This window comes from Ursus maritimus, unplaced genomic scaffold, assembly GCF_017311325.1.
Source record: "Ursus maritimus isolate PB19 unplaced genomic scaffold, ASM1731132v1 scaffold_14, whole genome shotgun sequence".
Taxonomy (NCBI): domain Eukaryota; kingdom Metazoa; phylum Chordata; class Mammalia; order Carnivora; family Ursidae; genus Ursus; species Ursus maritimus.
The window spans coordinates 56,878,464-56,898,024 of NW_024423786.1; the positions used below are offsets into that span (position 1 = coordinate 56,878,464).

The window sequence follows — 19,561 nt, forward strand, 5'->3', positions numbered from 1 at the left end:
CGCGCAACGGCCGCGCGAGGGCGCACGGGGCTGCCGCCCCTGCGGACCCCGGCCTGGGCGCGCCCCGGGAGGCCGGGTGGGAGGGGCTGCCCCTGGCTCCCCCAGCCCCTCCCCGCGGGCCCCGCCGCTTCCGCTCGTCCTGGGGCCGCCCGGGGAGCCAGGACGTGCCGCCTGGGCTCTACGTCGCCGGTAAGTCCCTCTTCCTATCCTCCCACTATCCCGGCCGGCGTCTCCTCCCCGTCCCAGGGCCCGGTCCGGCTAGGGGCGGGCCAGGCAGCAGCCCCCAGGGTGGGAGAAAGCTCATCCCCACTTCCTCCTGGGGAAACTGAGGCCTAAGAGGCGTGGCTTGCCCGGGGATCACACCTGGGAGTCAGGAGTGCAGCCACAATGAAGTGTGTCTTGCTCCTCCGGGAGGGTCTCTGGGGAGGAGAAAGATGGTGCTTCTAGGCCCTCAGTTCCCACCACCTAGACTCCCACCCCTCAAGTGAGTGCTGAGTTTGTGTGGCCGGAGAGGGGGTGTCAGAAGGCCAAGCCCTCTCCCCCATCTCAGCTCTCCAACCAACTTCTTCCCAGGCCAGCCGGGGCTCTGGGTTCAGAGAGAGGCAGAGACACAGCTAGCTACACGGCTCTGGGCAGGGAAGGGGACCTGCCCAGTGGTCCCCAAGGTTCTCAGCACCTGGAGCCACCATGGGCCCCAGCCCTGATGCCCCAGATCGAATGTCAGAGCCAGGGCCTGAGGACCAGGGAAACGGGGGCTCAAGAGGGCCCAGAGGGTCCACTGGTACAGGACCAGTGCCCAGGATCTCGGGGCTGGAGACCTCCAGCTTGTCCTCTGCGTCCTTTGGGCTCTGTTGACCAGCAGTCAGCCTGGCCGTGGCCTGAGAAAGGACTCACAGGTGGCTACTTCCCTCCCCCTTTCTCTGGCAATGCCACGGTCAGGAGGAGGGTGTGGATAGCAAGTGACTTCCTCCTTCCCCTTACAGATGGGGGAACTGAGGCCCAGGGAGGCAAAGTCTGCCCCCCCCCCCCCGTCCACTCACCCCCAGATGCCTCCCTCTTTCCTGCATCACCCTCATCAGTGGCCCCTTTCCCTCTGCAGGCTGCCCTTGGTGGGACCCACACCCTCTGCACATGAGGTCACGAGTTGGCAACTGGACTGGGGCCAGGTCACCCCCCCCTTGTCATCCCTCACTCCAGGGGCTCCCTGCTGCCAGGGTCTGGGAGCTGAGGTGGCCCTGGAGGCCCAGGTGCAAACAGGGGGCTTCTGCCAGGGATTCGGTCCCTGACCCAGCCCCCACCAGCCGCACCTTCTGCCGAGTCCCTCCTAGAGCCCTGGACTGAGTCCAGCTGGTCCCCATGGCACAGATGGGGAAACTGAGGCCCAGGGAAGTGGAGTGGCTGGCCCTTGGCCACACAGGAAGGTAGAAACAATGATGGTGGGGTGAGCGGTGATGGGGCCCCGACCCTGGAGACACCTACGCACTATCCTGGAATGATTCCTTCCATAATCAGACACAGATTTAGCACCTACTGGGTACATTATAAGACAACACACAGTCAGTAATAACAAAAGCAGATAATTCTTTGAGCTCGCCCTCTCCACTCCCAGGCTCTGTACCACCTGTCTTTCTTACCTGATCTGATGGACCCCTGAAACTTTCCTGTAACAGGGGCTCTGTTATAACCCCACTTTTCAGAGACAAGAACAGAGGTCCAGAGAGGTTAAATTACTGCCCCAAATCACACAGCCAGTTGGGACAGAGCTGGGGTTCAGACCCTGGCCTCCTGGTGCCCCCACTGCAGCGTCCTCGCTGCTCCCCCACGCTCCGCCCCCTCCAGAACCTTCTTCTGCTGTGGACCCTCCTGAGCTGTGGTTTAGGGGGCAGTGCTCAGGTAAGGGGGCACATGAGTCCAGGGAGCCAGTGGACTTGGGGGACCGGGCCAGCAGTCTGGGGGCCACCAGGCTCCTCTCCATGCTGATGGTGCCTCTCTCTCCCCAAGTAGGGTCCAGGTGAGTGGACGCCGTGGGGTTCGTGGAGTCGCTGTTCCAGCTCTTGTGGGCGGGGTCTGTCCGTGCGCAGCAGGCGCTGTGTCTGGTGAGCACAAGGCTGGGGTTTGGCGGGGTGGGGTGGGAGGGGGGTGTCTGCCCCTGCTCTCCTGCCAGCCCGCCCCACTCCTGGCCGCACCCTCAGCCTGCCCACACATGCTGTGCCTTTTAATCCCACTGATCCAACTGGAATGTGGGTGGGGTTGGCCAGGCCAAAGGGGGCACGCCAGCTCTGGAAAGGTTACTGGGGGTCCTGACCACACTCTGGCCATCTTGCTCCTAGGTTTCCTGGGGAAGAGCCGTGCTGGGGAGACTCCCACGAGTACCGCCTCTGCCATTTGCCGGTAAGTTCTGTCTGCCTCCCAGAGCCTTGGCTGGGCCTTGAAGACCTTCTGTTTCCTGGCTCAGGGCCCCAGATACACTTGCCACCCTGCCAGGTTCTCCAGGCTCCCCTGGGGCTCTCCCAGCCTCGGACCTATCTTTGTCCTCAGGACTGTCCCCTGGGGGCCATTCCCTTCCGAGACCTCCAGTGTGCCCTCTACAATGGCCGCCCTGTCCTGGGCACCCAGAAGACTTACCAGTGGGTACCCTTCTATGGTGGTGAGTAGCTTCCCTCCTGCTGGTCCAGAAGAGGCAGGAGAGCTGGCAGGGAGGAGTGGCTGCTAAGAAAGCAAGAGGACTGAAGGACCACAAGCAGAAGAGAACATTAGCACTGGGGCTTCGAAGGTTATAAAGGAGTTGAAGTGACGGGGGAGAAAAGCAATGTGACCTGTGCAGCAGGAGCAGAGGGAGGCAGGGTCTGTCCTGCTCAGGGTTGAACACCAGACTGAGAATTTTCTTGGAGCTGTATCCAGAGACCGAGAGTTCTCAAACTTATCCCCGTAGCAGGAAATGTTGCCACATTTAGCCAAAGGCAGCAAGTTACATAACCGTGTGCCCGGGGCAGCGCGCCTCCAGATTTAAGGAAACGGGCAGCTTTAGACACCATAGTGGGAGCAGATACAGATACGGAGAGCGTTCCATCCATCAACCTCATTGGGTTTGGGGGGGGGGCTTGGGGTTTTTTCCTCCAAGAATTAGAGGAGATTTGCCATGATCCCACCCCCACAGAGGCCTGCCAAGGCCAGTTTGGGCTCTGTTCCAGGCGGGGTCTGCCAGCCAGGCTCAGGGGGCTGGGAGCCAGGAGGGGCAGGGGTCAGGGCTGTGTGGGCTTGTTCCTGTGATCGGACTGCCCATTCTGCCCCACTGCCAGGCAGAGGGGGAAACTGAGTCCTGGGGAGGATCAGTGACACACCCGGGCTACGCAGAATTCGGTCAGCACTGAACGCTTTTTATTGGGCACATGCTGGGTGCAGGGCCCAGGTGCTGAGTGACTTCTGCCCACGGCTGTACCCCAGAGCCTGGAACGGTGTTGGGAAAGTAGTAGGTGCTCTGTGAGTGTTCTTGGAACTAAAGAATGAATGAAGAATGGGTAAGGATGTTAGCAATGGAGAACGTGTAGGGACCCCCTAACGTGGGAGCTTAACCTGAACGAATGAATGCATGTGAGCATGCGTGCACGCAGGCCCAGGAGCCTTGCCTGGGACGGTCCCGGAGTTCTCAGAGGCAGAAGGCTTAGGTTCCAGTCCTGGCTCTGCCTCAGCCTCCATGTGCGGCTTTGGCTGAGTCTCTGGGCCTCATCTGCCTAGGGGGAGGGGGCTGGAACTCCGACGGAGGGACTCCACTGGCCGCACAATTCCTCCCTCCCTCAGCGCCCAACCAGTGCGACCTCAACTGCCTGGCCGAGGGGCACGCCTTCTACCACAGCTTCGGCCGCGTCCTGGACGGCACCCCCTGCAGCCCGGGGACCCAGGGGCTCTGCGTGGCTGGCCGCTGCCTCGTAAGGCCTCGCGGGGCCCGCAAAGCCCCAGCCTTCTCACAGCCGGGCCCTAACCTCAGACCCCATCCGTTTCAGTCCCAGGTCCCGCCCCTTCCCTAAGCCCCGCCCCACCGCCCCGTCCCCTCCCCGTCCCGCCCACCACTAGGCTCCCCCGCAGCCTCTTCCCTCCAGAGCCCGCCCCTTTACTCGTGGGCCCCGCCCCCAGCGCGGTCCGGGGCCGGGAGCTGTCGGTGAAGCCGCGCCGGTCCTCCCTGCCCCTGTAGAGCGCCGGCTGTGACGGGTTGCTGGGCTCGGACGCCCGCGAAGACCACTGCGGCCGCTGCGGCGGCGCCAACGAGTCGTGCCTTTTGGTGCAGCGCGTGTTCCGAGACTCCGGTGAGCTCCCTCGCCGCCCTGCGGGCTGGCCCAGAGTGGCCCTTTAACGAGCCTCGGGCCGGAAGCGAAGTCCCGAGCTGATTGGACAGGCTGTGGCCCGCCCCCTCCACCTCTTCATTCTGATTGGTTATTGCCAAATGGTCCCGCCCTTCCCGGAGCAGATGGGGTTCTAACTCTTCCCCTGCTGCTCTTAAACGAGAATAATCCTGACTCCAAAAGTTAACCGATCGTTTGGGGGTTACCAGGACCCCCTGGTACCTCCTTACCGCAGTATCTCATTTAATCCTTAAATCGTCCCTCAAATACCCTCCCACCTGCGCCCCAACAACCCTCCTTTCCTCCTGCCCAGGTGCCTTCGCTGGGTACTGGAACGTGACCGTGATCCCCGAGGGTGCCAGACACATCCGTGTAGCCCACCGGAGCCGCAACCACCTGGGTATCGCGGGGTCAGAGAGGGGAGGCGCCCTGCTGGCCGCCTGGGAGCAGCCGGGGAGCCTGAGGCCGGGGGAGGAGGACGCCGGGGTTGGGAGCAGGGACGGGCGTTTCGGGAGCCCGGGCTGACCTTTCCCTTGCAGCGCTGGTAGGGGGCGACGGGCGCTATGTGCTCAACGGGAACTGGGCGGGCAGCCCACCTGGGACCTACGAGGCGGCGGGCACCCGTGTGGTCTACACCCGCGCTGCAGGGCCAGAGGAGATGCTGAGCGCGGCTGGGCCCACGTCCCAAGACCTGCTCCTGCAGGTGCGGGCCGGCCTCTGCGGGGGGCGGCTGGGCAGTGAGGCGGGGGTGGGAGATGGAGGAGATGGTTGGGTTACAGGAAGGGGCGGGAGGCAGGGGTCAGAGAGAGGAAGCCAGGCCATGAGGTCCAGGTGCGACTCCCTAGGTATGACACCCCTCCAGGTCCTCCTCCAGGAGCCCAACCCCGGCATCGAGTTCGAGTTCTGGCTCCCTCGGGAACGCTACGGCCCCTTCCAGACGCAGGCGCAGGCCCTGGGCTGGTCCCTGCGGCAGCAGCAGCCGCGGGAGGTGGAACCGCAGCCCCCTGAACTCCCCGCAGCCCCGGCTACCATTGTCCCACGGATCCCGACCCCCACCCCAGGTGAGGCGGGCACGGCCAGGGTGGGAGCAGGGAGGGGAGGACTGTGCCCCTGACTGTTCGGCCCCCGCAGACCCCTGCACACCCTGCCCCGACACTCGAGGTCGAGCCCACCGCCTGCTCCACTATTGCGGGAGCGACTTTGGTGAGAGACCCCTAACCCCAGCCCTTACCTGGCTCCTAACGGACCTGAACTTGACCCCAGTCCTGCTGACTTTTGACTGCGATCTGACTTTACCTTTTACTCCTTGACCTGACTCCAACTTCACTCCTTCTGACCCTTTGCCCTAACCTGACCTTTGACCTCTAATTGATCCCTGACCTCACCTGACCCCAGCCCCTCCCCCCCGCCACAGTCCCCAGGGACCCCCAGTGCCCCATCTGACCCCGGTTCCTTTCTCTGGCAATGGGATGCGTGTGGATGGGGGCCCGGGTGGAGCGTCCAGCCAGCCTGCACACGGTCCTGCCCGCAGTGTTCAGGGCCCGCGTGCTGAGCCGCCTGCACCAGGCCCAGGAGACGCGCTACGAGGTTCACGTGCAGCTCATCTACAAGAACCGCTCGCCGCTGCGGGCTCTCGAGTACGTGTGGGCACTGGGTCGCTGCCCCTGCCCCCGGCTGGACCTCCACCACGAGTACCTGCTGGCTGCCCATCGCCGCATCAGCCCGGACGGCACTCGGGACCGACTCGTGCTGCCCCGCACGGGCTATGCCCGGACCTGGAGCCCCGCTGAGGACAGCCGCGTGCGCCTGGCCGCCCGCCATTGCCCCGTCTGAGCCCCTCGACAAGGCCCCTGCCACGTGCAGCAAGAAAGACATGCCGGACCAGGCTCCGACTCAACATATTTCCCCTCTTGCCCTGGCTTCCGGCGAGCTTAGAACTATCTCCCGCCCACGGCTCTGTGACTTCCTGTCACACATGCTTAGACAGCCCTGCCCATGGTCAGATCCACTGTCATCAGCAGGAGCCACTGGTGAGGACACACTGAACAGACTTGAACTCATTTCCTCTCTCACTCTGGCTGACAGGAAACTCATAGATGTTTTACACTTCGGAACTTTGTGTCTGTTTTTACTCCCTTTGCCTCACACTCACTTTCCTAGAACGCCGTCATAAACAAGCAAGGCCCAAAGGAAGACATTGTAATGAATCAGTTTCCCTCTTGCCCTTGCTACCAGGAAGCTCACTGCTATTTAACCACCTGACACCCTATGCTGTCTCTTCTCATGGACACACATAGGCTGCATGTATTCAAAAATGCCCTAACAAACAGGGATGCTCCCCAGAAGACACACCTAACCCGATCCTGTAATGTACTCACTTCCCCTCTCGCCCTGGCTACCAGTGAGTCCGGAGATAATCTTGAGAGCCTCAGCAATTTTGGCTGGGTTTCTTTCTTTCTTTCTTTCTTTCTTTCTTTCTTTCTTTCTTTCTTTCTTTCTTTCTTATTTCTTAATTTCTTTCTTAAAGCTTTTATTTTTTTAAGTAACCTCTACACCCAACGTCCAAACCCACGACCCGGATATCAAGAGTCGCATGCTCCACTGACTGAGCCAGCTGGGCGCCCCTGGCCGGCTTTCTTTCAGGCAACACTGCTATCCATCTCTTGTTTATTCCTATTTTTTAAAAAAGATTTTATTTATTTGTTTGACAGAGACAGCCAGCGAGAGAGGGAACACAAGCAGGGGGAGTGGGAGAGGGAGAAGCAGGCTCATAGCGGAGGAGCCCGATGTGGGGCTCCATCCCAGAACGCCGGGAACACGCCCTGAGCCAAAGGCAGACGCTTAATGACTGTGCCACCCAGGCGCCCCTGTTTATTCCTATTTAAATTTTACAAGCACAATTTAAAAACAAGGGCACCCCAGTTAAGCATACTTGTCCGCAGAGCTCCCAGGATGTGCTGGTAGTCAGACCCACGATCCTGCTGTCGCAGTGTGTGCACCCCGGCCCTCCTCCTTCTCCTGGTCCAGTGCACCGGCCCCATGCCCCCTTGGGGGCCACACTTTCCTGGCATGCCATCCAGGGCCACTAGAGGGGGGGGCCACAGCTCTCAGCCTGTCCCCTACCCTGTGTCCTGGAGATCTTCTACTCATCTATTCTTCTGAAACCAGGAAGGACGGACCTCGGTCATGTGTGAATTGGGGGTACCTGGGGGCTGTCATTCAGCAAACCTCCTTGGGTCACTCTGGAAGGGCCTCCCTTTAACCTTCCTTCCCTGGGTGGGATGGCTGATGCCTGTCACTCGGGACAGTCTGAACTCTGTACTAACCGTGCTTGTGTTTTTCTCTGGGACAAGGGATGCTCAACTCACCTCAACTGAGGTGTCAGGTTCAGCGCCTGACCTTGCAGGTGACCTGCAGGCAGACCCTGCCCCTCTCTGGGCCTCAGTTTCCCCATCTGCAGGTACCCTTTTAGCCCCTCGCAGCTCTGAGCATGGGAACCACGTTCCTCGGACTCCTCCCCGGTCCCCCGGCCAGCAGCCTCTCCGTCCAGGCCTGGCCCTGTCTGCTGCAACAAGTGCTGGCGGTGGGCATCCCTCCGGTCCCTCCGCTGAAAGCGGGGCGCAGTTCTGGAGGAGGCGTGGGTCCTGGGCGCCCCCTGGTGGCAGGACGGGAAAGCAAGGGATTCAAGGCACTTGGAATCGCCTGCAGCCCCCAAGGGTCCCATGCTGGCGCCCCCCACTGGCTCCCACTTCTCCCCTGGGTGCTTGCCCTCCTCAGGAACACCTCCTCCCACACGCCAGCCTCCTTACACAGCAGCCAGGCCCAGGGCCCCTTTATGCCTGTCCGTCCTGCCAGCACCTCCCAGCCCTACCCCGTGGTTGCCCCCCTGCCTCACTGCTGTCGTGTGGGGTATGTAGGGGAGCGGGGGTCCGTGGGGCAGCCCTGCCATGAGCTCCCAGCCAGCGAGGAGAGGCCAGTGCGGGGTGCACTCTGGCCCCAGGAGCAGGGCTCCCATGTCTTCACTGCCCCCTCCCCTGCACAGCAACATTGTTTCCAGGGAAGATCACGTCACAATCACACAATCACGGCGGACACGCCCTCGATTCGGGATTTGCTCTTTAGCTTTTAAACAAACACTTGAACAATTAAAAGAAAAGACGTTGCAATTCTAAAAACGTTCAGGTCCGGCACAGGGATTAAAACCACGGGTGGTCCCATAGAGTGACAGGAGCGGGCGGCCGAGCTCCGCGTCTTCCTCTCTACGATCGCTGGCTCTCAGTTATTAGTTACCGTGTCCCCACGGGAATATGCGATGCCCGTTCGGGTTAGAGGGGAAAACGTCGCCCAGAGGGGCACAGTGGGGACGTCAGGAACATCTGCCTGCGGCCAGCTCCCTTGGCCGAGGCCTGGTGGGTCACAGCTGTGATTCCTCTGAACTGACTTCCCATAGTAGAGGAGAAAGAACAAAATCAGGCAAGTTAGAAGCATGTCCTGTTAGTGACGGGATGGTAACTGCAGCAGTTGTGTCCGGGGGGGGGGGGCATTGGTCCCCTGAGAGGTTCTCCCCACGACATTGCAGGAGGCTGGCTCTGGGGCTCCCATGCTTTTCTTACTATTTTTAATTCTCTGCAGCCAGCACCCCCCGACTGCCTGCCCAGGGCCTGCTCTCCCCTCCTTCTGACCCTGAACTAGGACTTGTCCCCAAAAGCTGCTAAGAGCCCCGGGCTGTCCCACAGCCCCCTGGGGTTACACGCAGGCCATGCAGGGTATTGACGTGGCCGCCGTGGAAGTACAGCTAGGCTGTGTCCGCTCCAGCTGAAGGGGTCCTCGTGGGGGCGGGCTGAACACGTGTCCAAATCCTAATCTCCAGAACCAGTGAATGGGACCTTCTTTGGAAAAAGGTCTTTACAGATGCAGTTAGGAGTCTCAACATGAGATGATCCTGGATTATCCAGGTGGGCCCTAAACTCAGAGACAGGTGTCCTCACAAGACAGACCCAGGAGACAGCCACGTGGCTGTGGAGGCAACAGTGGAGGGACATGAACGCAAGCCCGAGGGTGCCCGGAGCGGAGCAGGTGGAAAGGACCTTCCTCCCTGACATCCGGTTTCTGGCCTCCAAAACGTGGGAGAATAAATCCCTGTAGTCTTAATCCTCCCGTGCGTGGTCATTTGCGTCAGCCTCCCCAGGACACTCAAACGCTCACCCTGCAATCTCCCACAGCCGTGTGCCCAAGGAAACGAGCTCTGCTTACCAAGGCCAGTTCTAGAATGTTCCTAGCAGCTTTTGTCACAATAACCACACACTGGAACCCGACAGCGGGATGGTGTATATACACTCAATGAAATACTGTCCACCCCTCCCAAAACTGAAGTACGGGTCACCGCTGCAGCAGGGCGGTGAGTCTGACAGCCGCCGTTCCGAGTCCCGCAGGCAAGGGCAGGACACTGCACAGCCGAGACTACGTGATACACACGGACAAAGTCAATGGAGTCAGGATGGGGCCACTCCTGGGGTGGCAGTGACTGGGAGGGGACAGCCGAGTTGCGTCACTAGCTCTGAGTTGCTGGTTACACTTTTCCTTGTGTTTACATTAAAAACAAAGCAGGGGCGTCTGGGTGGCTCAGTCCTTAAGCGTCTGCCTTCGGCTCAGGTCATGATCTCAGGTCCTGAGATGGAGCCCTGCATCGGGCTCCCTGCTCCGCTGGGAGCCTGTTTCTTCCTCTCCCACTTCCCCTGCCTGTGTTCCCTCTCTCGCTGGCTGTGTCTCTCTCTGTCAAATAAATAAAATCTTAAAAAAACAAAACAAAACAGGTCTGAGGGGCTAGAGGTCATTGTTTCCACCAGGTATGACAGGTGTGTCCTCCCACCTGTGCCCCCTGGTGAGTTGAGCCCTGGCAGTTTGGAGAAGATCTTTGAAGGGACACAGCTAGAGCCCATTTTGCTGCCCCCTGATGGTGGGGGTCAGTGCCAGGTGCAGAGCGAGGCTGGTGTCTCCTCTCCGACCCCGGACTATGGCCACACCACAGTCTTCAAACAACTGGGCCAGCGATAAGCAGATTCCCAGATCTCTGTCCGCCACACCCATGTGGACTTCTCAGCAGGGCGGGGTGGGGGGGCTCATTAATGATTACGCTCGGTCCTTCCCTCGCTCCCAGCAAAGCCTGTGTCCCCAAAGGCAAAGTCCTCACCACACCTTCCAGGGATCTGTGAGGTCAGCCTCACCCCCTCACGTCCTCTCTCCCCTTCACTGTCAGCTCTGGCCACACTGGCCACCGCGCTCGTCCTCTAACCGGCCAGGCACAGTCCTGCCCTAGGACTTTGCATGTGCTTTTCTCTCTGCGCAGACCACGTTTGCCTGGCTTTCAGGAGACCCAGGCGCTCTGACCTGACTTTCCTATGTCCTTCATGCCTCTACTCAAAATCACTTCTGTAGACAGGTCTCCGACTGCGCCTGACATTGCCACCCCCACAACGCCCACGTCCCTCCGACATATATATTTATCACGCTGTTGTCACCTCGCCAAATCCTCAGGAGCAGAGATTTCTATCTCCCTGGGCCGTTACTGCACCCTCGACTGCTCAACAGGACCTGGCATACAGTGGGTGCTCAGTATACGCTGAATGAGCAGATGGATGAATTGGCCCAGTGGCTCTCCAGCGGCTCTCAGTGCTCCTTCCTCCCTCCCCGGCGTTCTCAAGGATGAGGACACCGGCTGCTCAGGGCTGCCTCCTTCGGGGGACCTGTCTTGGATGAATGGGGCCACCACCAGCTGCAGACAAGCTGGGCCTGCTCAGGCGGGGACAGGGATGACGTGTCAGTGGACCGTGGGACGCGGCACAGACACCGGCAGTGTCTCCAAACATCGTGTAACGTCCCCGGCACGCGATTCCCCGGGTTGCGAACCCCGGAGTTATAGCCTTGTCAGCCTCGTGCTGACGCTCCCCTTGTGTTTCCACCTGAAGTTGTGATCGGGGCGCCTGGGGGGCTCGGTCGGTTAAGTGCCCCGCTCCGGATCTCAGGGTCGTGCTCGGAGGAGAATCTGCTTGAGATTCTCTCCCTCTCCCTCTGTCCCTCCCCCTGCTCATGCTCCATCTTTCTCTCTCTCAAACAAATAAATCTTAAAAACAAAGAAGTCGTGGGGCGCCTGGGTGGCTCAGTGGTTAAGTGTCTGCCTTTGGCTCAGGGCGTGATCCCAGTGTTCTGGGATCGAGCCCCACATCAGGCTCCTCCTCTGGGAGCCTGCTTCTTCCTCTCCCACTCCCCTGCTGTGTTCCCTCTCTCGCTGGCTGTCTCTCTCTCCGTCAAATAAATAAAATCTTAAAAAAAAAAAAAGAAGTCATGATCACCCCGAATCTTGGAGAAGCAGCCCTTGGGTGGGTGGGGCAGACTGTGGCGGGCACTGCGGGGCCCGGGACCTTCCCCGCTGTGGCTGCAGACCCCGGCTAGGGACTTGTGTTTGGGTGATGGGAGGTGCCTCAGGGTACAGCCTCTCTTGGGGGTGGGCTGAGACTCGGGACTGGCAGACACAGGTGGCAACCCACCTGGCCTTAAGACAGAATTCCAGGTCCTGCCCCCCGGGCGAGACCACCTCCTTGCTCAGCTCCCCACCCAAACCCCTGCCAGAGTCCAACACAGGCTCTGCTTCCAGGAACCTGCCCTCGAATACGGGGTGTTCTATTTTGTGACTATACTGTTGGATTGAGTTTGCTCTCTTTGCATCTATATCTGTCGTGCAACAGGCTTGGCACCTTCCTTGGGTCTCCACCTGGTTCCATGATCAGGGCCATGCTGGTGTCAAAAAAGAGACCAACTGCGGGCTGCCAGTGACACCCTTCTCCCTCCTCCTGACTTCCATGAACCCGTTCTGATGGCAACCGCCAGCCCCCACCTTTGCCGAAGGCTTCCTCCTGCCCTGCCCCCACACTGCAGCTGGAACAAATGGCCACTGCCCTCCCCCCCAGGGACCAGCAGGGATGGTGGGTGGGAGAGGTCTCAGGTGCGCAGGTGACACTGGCTCCCACAGTGCCCATGGATGGAGCTCCAGGCGCCCACAGCTGCTAAGGGCTTGGCAACACCCAAGCTTAGCTTCCTTCCTCTCCCCATGTCACACTCCGCCCCCTGCAGTCGCCTGGGACGCCCTCCCAAGGAAAGGACTTATACTCTGATGCTCTCGAACCCTCCTTTGGGAGCCTTCTCGGCCACATGGGGAGACCTCGGGCACACGCGTGGGGCCACACGGCATGCGCTCCTGATCAGAGGAGACCAGGCCCACGAAGGCCCTGGCCCAGGGCCTCCCGCACCCCTGAGGACAGACGGCCAGACGGAGCTCGTCCAGGTGGGCTTTATTGCGTCCCCGCTAGCAGGCCAGGTGCTTCAACCGCCAGCAGTGCTGCAGGTACCGGAGCTCGTGTCTGCGGTGGGGCCAGCGGCAGGTGACCTCCGTGGTGGACTCGGAGGAGTACTCCAGGGAGGACTCGGACGGGCAGGAGACCGGCAGGTCGGTGCCCGAGCTGCTGCTGTTGGGCTGCGCCGAGGAACCCTTCTCCTGCTGTCCGCTGGACTTGGAGGCCTTGGGAGCCGGGTCCTCGGGCCCATCTGAGGTTTTGTTGAGGGGCTGCATAGGGATGGTGGAGCCACTGGGGGACTGCACGACGGGGGGGGCCTGGCTGGAGGTGGTGCTGGGGCGCAGCACAGAGCCTGAGGACTCGCGGGCTGGCTGGGGTTGGCCCGAGGAGGTGACGGATGACTGGAGATGTTGTGGGCTGGCAGCCTGGGGGGGTTGGTTGGAGGAGTTGGCTCGTGACCGAGGCTGGCCCCGGGACTTGCCAGGCAGCTGGGAGGCGCTGGCGGGGGAGCGCAGCGGGGACTGGCCCAAGGTGGTGCGTGAGGAGCTCCCGGGGGCCGGCTTGCTCGGGGACGAGGGCCTGGTGGAGGACTCCACCCGGGAGTAAGCCGAGGAATCCGTGGAGGCCTTGGGCTGTGATGTGCTGCCCAGCTCGCCAGCCGGCAGCTGTGCGTAGAGGCGGGGCGAGCCTTTCACTTGTCCTTCTGGAGCTGGGTCACGCTTGCTTTGGCTGCAAAGAGACAGCCGTAGGGGTGAGGTGGGCCTGGCCGCACCTGCAGGCCCCAGGCAGGGAGCGGGGCAGGGTAGCGGGGACGAAGGCCATCCTCCCATCCTCCACGGGGACAGCTAGCTATGCACACACCGTGTTGCACACGCACAGGCCCTACCTCCCAGGGGCGGGGGCTACGTACGGTCAGCTCCAAGGGCAGCTGAGGGGGTGACGAGAGCCCGGCCGCGGGCCAGGGTCTGTAGGACTGGTTCCCGAAAGCGTAGGAGAGAGAGGCTGACAGTGAGGGGGCAAAGCCGGATGGGGGCAGCCAACGGGGCGGGGGCAGGAGTGAACGTGGGCAGGGGCCGGCGGGCTGGGACATGGGCAGACAGAGGCTGGGACAGACCCGCAGCCCCGCGCCCAGGGGGCACATACCGTCCCGGGTTATTCCGGCTGCCACGTCCAGAGCTCGCCCACTGAATTCTCTCACGATGCTGTCCACGGCCTCGTGATGCTTTAGAAACAGTGGACGAATGGCGCGATGATACAGCATGTGAGCCCCGTTCCAAGGTCCCGGAACCATGCAGAACAACAGGAAGGCGCACTGTGGGCACAGGTGGGGGTTACACCCCGCGTCCCCCGGGCACGAGCCCGGACCTCCCCCGCAGACCCCCCTTGGGAGGGGCCTACTTCCTCAGAGAGGGGGCTGAGTCTCCTCGTCGCACCCAGGAGGCAGCAGGGTGGGGTCCCCTGACAGGGCACCCCCAGTCCTGTGTGTGACCCGGGGCACCCACCTTGCCCGCGTAATAGAAAGGGAACCAGGACAGGAGTAGATCGCTGAAGAACTCGGCCAGCCCGAACAGGCCGTACACCACCCAGTAGACGAGCCACGTAGTGTCGTCGTCTTTGCTTGGGCTCTCGATGGCTTTGATTCTGGGGGGAGGTGGGCAGAGTCAAGGGCTGCCCAGGGCCCCCATACGCCCCCCACCGGACAGCCAGCAGGCACTCACGAAGCATAGGCTGGGTACACAAAGCCGATTACATTGCACAGTAGAGACGCCCCGAAGCCGAAGAGAAGATACAGGCTTAGCAGAGAGGCCGCTCCTGTGGAACACAGGGTGTGGGCAGGACGGCGCCCCCCCAGCCAGACCGTGGCGCCCCCAGGCCACCTCCTGGCCTGGCAGGCACGGTCTGCAACAACCACTCCCCCCAGAAGCCTCGGGGGCCCCTCCGGGATGCGTCTGCTGCCCCTGCAGCACCTGGGCGACCCCCACCACAACCCTGAGCCCCATGTTGTGTATCTGTGACCAGTGAACCGGTCGGTCTCCCCCCAACCTCCAGACTGTGAGCTCCCCAAGGGCAGGCGGAGACCTTGGCCCTGATAGGTAGAGTAGCTGCCCAATAAATGTTTGTTGAATGAATACGTGACCGTCTGCAATTATAACTGCTTACTCCAGGTCCTGGGGGAGGGGGTGGGCACAAGGGACCAACGTTTGAATGTAAGCGATGGGAGGAAAACCTAAAAGAAAGGCCGTTTTGTCATTAAGGCTTGATTCCCAGAGAGCAGAGAAAAGCAACATCTGTAACTTTGATCTCAACGGAGTTTTCCATCCTCACCCCCGCAGACAGTCCGGGCGGATCATCTGTGCGGCAATCCTGGGCGCTGGGGGGCTGAGCAGATCCCCGGCCCCACTCCGTCGATGCCAGGAGCACCCCCAGTGGTGGCGACCACCCATGTCATGTCCCCAGACACTGCCCAGTGTCCCGAGGGGGACAGCATGGCCCCGTGTGAGGAGCCTTGTCTTAGTGCGAGACAGCTAAGCACAGTAGAGCCCCCCCCAGACCCAGGAGAGCCCTCTGCTTTTCCACCTACCACGCGACACCAAGCAAGTCTCTTGCTGCTTGGAGCCTCAGTTTCCCCATCTGTCAGTGGGGTGGTAAGGGCCCTGTCTGCTAAGGTTGCCGTGGTGATAGCTAAACACCACTCCACGGAGGGAACTCCTCCTCTCTCCACGTTTACTGAGCACCTTGTAGGCATGCAAACACCTTCCCAGCCATGAGGGCTCAGAGCGAACACTGTTGGGGGAGGCGGGGAGCCAGGAGCGGAGCCACTCTGAAAGCAGAAGTGGTAAATACTGCATTTATTAAGTGCTTCTTGGATGCAGGTCCCTGCACTTCCCCGCTGTAGCTCATTCAATGGCCAGAACAACAGGGGAACCCAGGGAGTGAGGCCCAAGGTCACTCACAGAGCCTCTGGGCTTCCGGAGCGTTTTACAGTCTCCAGCCTCTCCCCCAGGCTGTTATCTGCAGAGATAGAGGTCACTTGTGTACCAAAGGGCAGAGTCACCCTCACCCTTCCCTCCACCTGCATTAGTCTTTATCCCTAGGGCCTGGGGTCAGGAGAGGGAGGGGAGCCTCCCCCGTTGGCCCTAGGAGGTCTGGTCACTGCCTCCTTTGTTATCTGGTCTTGGGATTTGATCAATTGGGGCAGCTGGGGCCCAAGAGTTCCCATATCTGGGTGAGGGGGAAATTGCAAGTTGGGGAGGAACAGCTTTCCAAGGGTTCCTCTCCCCTCAATCCCTATTCCTGCAGCCTCAGCAACGGGCGGATGACCTTGGACATGGGGGGGGGAGCACAGTCCCAGAGATAAGCAACAGATGGGGCTTGGGGGTGGGGGGTTAGGGAGGGGTGGATGCTCCGGACAGGGCAGGTGGCAGAGGCAGCCTCGCTCAAAGCCTCTGACTCTCTAGACCTCAGTTTCCTCCCTGTGACTCCCAGCCTCCCCAGCAGGCCCCTCCCCAGTGGTCTATGACCTAAATTTCCTGCCCACGGGTACCAGGGATGTGGAAAGTCAGCAGAGAAGTCAGGGCCTGCTCTCAGGGGCAGATTCCTGGCTGAGCTGACATGGTTGGGCACTGGAGGCCTGGGGGAATAAATATGGACCTTCCCTGGGTGCTGGGCATGGGAATACCCCTGCTGGGGGGAAGAGGGAGGGAAGAGGACTCCCAGGATTTGCACACAGAAGGTGCTCAAAATATATGCCCCTGTCCTCATCCAAAGCCCCCTGTCAGGTCTGGACAAAGTGTCCCTGTGATCCATTCCAGGGGGCCTCCTGGAAGAGGTGGCAGCACTGATGGGCCTGGAACACGGAAAAAGAGGGAAGGAAGGCATTTAAGGAGTGCTTACTAGACAGTTTGGGAGGGTGGCAGGGGCCACCCAAGGTCATTGAGGAAGAAAGGAAGAGGAGGCATTACTGGGATGGTTACAGTCAGGAGTAGCTGGACCCCCTCTCCAAGGTCCCCCGTCCAATAATTCTCCGACGCCACCACAGCAAACAACCCAACTCAACTATTCACACAGAGTGGGCCAAGCCATTGGGGAGGAGAGGGAGAGGGCAGGGGGAGGGGCCGGTACTCTCAGGAAAACAATGGAGGTAAGAGAGATGGGAATAACCCTTCCCCTCCTGGCCTGGAGCATTCCCCCTCGAAAAAACAAAAAACAAAAAAACGGTAAGATCTCTACACTTGCTTCTACGCTGGGATTCATGTGGGACGCGGGTGTGGCAAGACTCCCAGGGCACTGGCTGCCTACCCGTCGACCTCTCCTCCCCCAGGGCATACAGAGCAACTGGAAGAACCGGACTTCAGCCTGGCGGTCACCCAGGCGGTCACCCAGGGCCACCAGGGAAGGGGCAGCGAGGCCTCCAGACCCGAGGACGGGAGTGGAGGTAATGCAGGGGCCGAGACAGGGGGTGACACTCTCCCAAGATCGCACGGCGGGGGCAGGGGAGAGGCTGCAGGCAGACGCGAAGTCCTGGTCCACGACCCCTCCCCAGGATCTCCGTCTCCCTGCTGGACAGTGGGGTGCTCCCTGCCGTCCGAGCCCGGACCCCGCAGAAGGCGCCGGCCGGAAAGGTCAAGTCCGGGACCCGGGTGCCCCAGGGTCTCAATGTGCCCGTCGGCGAAATGGAGCAGCAGCCCCGAGCGCCCCGGACGGCTCACCCGCGGCCAAGTACCGCCTGTCGACACCTGTCTTGGCTTCGAGAGCCCCTAGCGCTTCGGTGGCCAAATTCCTCTGTTCCAGAAGGCGCTCGAAGCGCTGGCGCAGGCCGTCCATGGCACCGGCGGGCCCGGGGCTGGCAGCCCGAGCTCGACGGCTGCCCCGCGCACCGGCCACGCAGCCCGCGTGCCGCCTTCCCCAGGCGCGAGCAGCCCGGCTCCGCCCCCGGGCTGGTCTCCACCCCCGAGCTGGTCTCCGCCCCCTGCCCCCCGCTCCGGCCAATGGGAGGGCAGGGCGGACAAAGGAGGTGGGGCCTGCCCCGTCTCCCCCGCCGCATTGCCCTCTGGCGGGCCGCGGCCGCCGCAGCCGCGACTCCGAGGGAAGGGGGCGGGGCGCGGAGGCCGTGGGTGCCGATTGGCGGAGCGGGGGCAGGACGTAGCGGATTGGAGGGGCGGGGTCATGGCCGGGGATTATTGGCTGAGCTGTTGTGGGGGCGGAGCTGGTGGGAGGACCCAGAGAAAGGCCAGAGATGATTGGCGAGAACAGAGGAGAGGCGGGGCTGATCATAAAGGAGGAGGGACAGAATCTCAGGGCAGGGGGATGGGACCGAGCTAAGTCCAGGAGGCGGGACTTACTCGGAAGAACAAGTCCGGTTGGACCGGCAGGAGGCAGGGCTGATTCAAGAGGGAGGGGTGTGTGGGAAAGTGGGCGGGGCCACACAAAGGGGCGGGGACACGTCTAGCAGCCGTGATCTCGCTCCTCTTGCTCGGAATATTTGGTCCCTGTACAAATGGGGGAGACTGAGGCTCCAGAGGGTTTGGATCTGCGGAGGACCGGGGCAGGCGTATGAACCCCCCCCCGACTTCGGCCCGATCTTCGCGCTCCTCAAGGGGGAGCCGCAAGGGCCTCTGGGAGTTGAAGCCTTCCAGGGGTTGCTATGGCCTCGGGGGCGGGGCGGGCGCCTGGGCCTACTCGGCGGTTTGGCCAGGGGGAGGGGCTTTCGGAGGCCCCGGCCCGGCCCCGCCCCCGCCGCCATGCGGCCCGCCCGGACTGCGCTCTGGCTGCGCCTAGTCGTGGCCCTGGGCCTGGCCCTCGTTGGCCCCCTGCCTGTGGGGTGGTCCTCGGCCCGGGCCCCCATCTATGTCAGCAGCTGGGCCGTGCGGGTGTCCCAGGGCTACCAGGAGGCCGAGCGCCTGGCGCGCAAATTCGGCTTCGTCAACTTGGGGCAGGTGGGTAGGACCCAAATGGACAGGAAGGTCGGGGGCTAGACGACCCCAGACCCCGGAGACGGGAGGGGTACCCAAGATATCAAGAACCCCCAGCCCACCCCTGCCTCGACCTAGAGGACACCTGGTTGGAGGAGGGTGCACGCAAGAGGTGTGGGCCACTGTCGTGGGGGATTCCATCTCGGAGCCAGGTGCCATGGTTGCGGATGCTTCCCCACGTTCCCAGATCTTTCCTGACGGGCAGTACTACCACCTGCGACACCGGGGCGTGGTCCAGCAGTCCCTGACCCCACACTGGGGCCATCGCCTGCGCCTAAAGAAAGACCCCAAGGTGAGCCTGGCCTGGGGGTCTTGGCCACTTCCTATTACTTAAATCACCTGCTCTCTCTGAGTCTGGGTTTCCACTTGGTCCTCCCCTATCCCCGTCTGTACGGGAGGACCATATCTGGAGAGCAAGGGTTTACGAATGGGTGCCACGCTCACCTCAGGGCCTGGCCCACTGTCAGCATTTCTTGTCGCCCCCCACCCAACTCCCCTCCTCTAGCTCACCCTGAAAGATCAAGGTTCCTTTGTACCCTATAAAGACGGCAGATACCATTCTAGTTCCCGGAATGGAGAGAAGGGAGTTGGCCCTTTTTAGGACAGAAGCAACGGTTCCAGAGTAGGAATCCTGTGTGAAGTCACCTGGTGAGACTATGAGATGCTCAGAGGGTTGCCAGATTGAGGAAAAAGGCTTTAGATAACAAGCTGGGGAGTAGAGGCTGAGTCTGCAAGCTGTCAGGAGTCATGATGGCGGTATGGTCTGGGTCTGGGGTGGGGGGGCGCTGATCAGCATGGAGGCAAGAGGCTTTGTAACTTGAAACCCACTGGGAACACTGGGGACAGAAGTTGCTGGTTTCAGATGGGGTTTGCAGGAGAGAGGCCAGGGTTTGCCAATGGACTG

The 19,561-nt window shown here is 61.4% G+C and overlaps 2 protein-coding genes across 3 annotated transcripts; one reads left to right on the forward strand and one right to left on the reverse strand.

Annotated features, from left to right (window-relative positions):
• The first annotated feature begins 147 nt into the window (after positions 1–147).
• On the forward strand, positions 148–6,448 carry ADAMTSL5 (ADAMTS like 5). Of its 2 annotated transcripts, XM_040629710.1 has the most exons (13): positions 148–189; positions 1,100–1,421; positions 1,698–1,893; positions 2,005–2,096; positions 2,331–2,391; positions 2,539–2,647; positions 3,799–3,926; positions 4,190–4,301; positions 4,651–4,737; positions 4,877–5,040; positions 5,200–5,398; positions 5,469–5,540; positions 5,869–6,448. In XM_040629710.1, exons 2-13 carry the CDS (start codon positions 1,357–1,359, stop codon positions 6,168–6,170), a joined length of 1,587 nt encoding a protein of 528 aa, XP_040485644.1. In that variant the 5' UTR covers positions 148–189; positions 1,100–1,356; the 3' UTR covers positions 6,171–6,448. The 2 variants fall into 2 exon arrangements, with proteins under 2 accessions (XP_040485644.1, XP_040485645.1); XM_040629711.1 differs by lacking the exon at positions 5,469–5,540 and having other exon boundaries at positions 149–189.
• A 6,788-nt stretch (positions 6,449–13,236) lies between these two features.
• REEP6 (receptor accessory protein 6) lies at positions 13,237–17,577 on the reverse strand. Its single transcript, XM_040629762.1, has 5 exons — positions 17,395–17,577; positions 14,404–14,497; positions 14,188–14,326; positions 13,829–13,997; positions 13,237–13,414 (listed from the first exon to the last, which is right to left on the reverse strand). Exons 1-5 carry the CDS (start codon positions 17,507–17,509, stop codon positions 13,377–13,379), a joined length of 555 nt encoding a protein of 184 aa, XP_040485696.1. The 5' UTR covers positions 17,510–17,577; the 3' UTR covers positions 13,237–13,376.
• Between the last annotated feature and the right edge of the window lie 1,984 nt (positions 17,578–19,561).

Bases quoted from the DNA above. Each gene is read 5' to 3' on its own strand.
- ADAMTSL5 (XM_040629710.1), top strand. From the start codon at position 1,357: ATGGCACAGATGGGGAAACTGAGGCCCAGGGAAGTGGAGTGGCTGGCC. The intron at 2,648-3,798 runs GTGAGTAGCTTC...TCCCTCCCTCAG, and splicing joins GTGGGTACCCTTCTATGGTG to CGCCCAACCAGTGCGACCTC. The intron at 5,541-5,868 runs GTGAGAGACCCC...TCCTGCCCGCAG, and splicing joins CTATTGCGGGAGCGACTTTG to TGTTCAGGGCCCGCGTGCTG.
- REEP6 (XM_040629762.1), bottom strand. From the start codon at position 17,509: ATGGACGGCCTGCGCCAGCGCTTCGAGCGCCTTCTGGAACAGAGGAAT. The intron at 14,498-17,394 runs GTGAGCCGTCCG...TGTGTTCCACAG, and splicing joins CAGGCGGTACTTGGCCGCGG to GAGCGGCCTCTCTGCTAAGC. The intron at 13,998-14,187 runs GTGGGTGCCCCG...CTGTGCCCACAG, and splicing joins CTTTCTATTACGCGGGCAAG to TGCGCCTTCCTGTTGTTCTG.